General features: G+C 58.2%; 1 protein-coding gene across 1 annotated transcript in view; it reads left to right on the top strand.

Moving 5' to 3' along the window:
• Positions 1 to 490: 490 nt before the first annotated feature.
• Positions 491 to 935, top strand: part of LOC103809539 (angiomotin-like protein 2) — a gene marked incomplete at its 5' end in the record, with an annotated part of 2668 nt that continues 2223 nt past the window's right edge. Inside the window, 2 exons of the mRNA XM_009082377.1 lie at positions 491 to 635; positions 776 to 868. Coding sequence (XP_009080625.1) covers positions 491 to 635; positions 776 to 868 — 238 coding nt within the window. The remainder of the gene's footprint in view (positions 636 to 775; positions 869 to 935) is intronic.

The raw sequence follows: 935 nt of genomic DNA, 5'->3' as shown, positions 1-935 counted from the left end.
CGTGTCCCAACCCCCGCCTAGGGGGGATGCTCCACCAGCTGCTGTGAAAATTCACCCCCTTTAGTGGTTTAATCCCTCGTCCTCCTCCCTCTGGCAGCTCGTCCCCCTCGGAGCAGCTGCGGCACGGCAGCCGGGGTTGGGGAGAAGGAGCCCATTCTCCATGACCCCTCCCTCCGCCTATCCCCCCCATCCTGGCGGCCACAGAAAGTCCTTTGTGTGGCCACGTACAAGGGGCGGCTGTTTGTGGCTGTGCTACTGCAGAGCCAAAATCTGGAGAGAGACTCTTCTGCAAGGGAAAAGGCAGAAGAAAATCACTTTCCTCCCAAAACGTGTGCTGGGGGTCAATTGGGGGGGGGTCCCTTGAGTGCACTGAGCTCCTCTGGCAGCTTGCGTTGGGCTGAGCGCCCCAGGTGAGCTTTGGTTGGCATCTCCCTTAACTTTCCTCATTCCATGAATATCTAACCCTGGCCTGTCCCTTCCTGTGCCCCAGCTGGAGAGCGAGATCCAGCGCATCTCGGAGGATTACGAAAACCTCGTCAAGGCGTCTTCCAAGCGGGAAGCCTTGGAGACAGCCATGAGGAACAAGAGAGACTGCGAGATGCGACGGCTCCAAGACTTCAACCGGGACCTGAAAGGTGAGGGACCCTCTGTGTCCCCATCCTTGGGGATGCTCTGTGTCCCCGGGATGTTTCCATTGGGAAACCAATCTTCTCCCACCTCCTCCAGCTGAATGATTGTATTTCAATCCTAATTGGGTTTCATTGTTTCGGACCAGAGCGGCTGGAATCGGCGAACAAGCAGTTGGCCAGCAAGACCCAGGAAAGCCAGGAGAGCAACCAAGGCAGTGTGGCCAAACTCCTGGCGCAGAGTAAGTGACAGGAGACACCCGTCCTCCCCTGGCTCCCTGTGGCACCCGTGAGCAGGACACTGGGGCT

The sequence above is a fragment of the Acanthisitta chloris genome, unplaced genomic scaffold (genome assembly GCF_000695815.1).
Source record: "Acanthisitta chloris isolate BGI_N310 unplaced genomic scaffold, ASM69581v1 scaffold4639, whole genome shotgun sequence".
NCBI classification, from domain to species: domain Eukaryota; kingdom Metazoa; phylum Chordata; class Aves; order Passeriformes; family Acanthisittidae; genus Acanthisitta; species Acanthisitta chloris.
The sequence above is the reverse complement of the archived record's forward strand: the minus strand, read 5'-3'. Positions and strand labels throughout refer to the sequence as shown.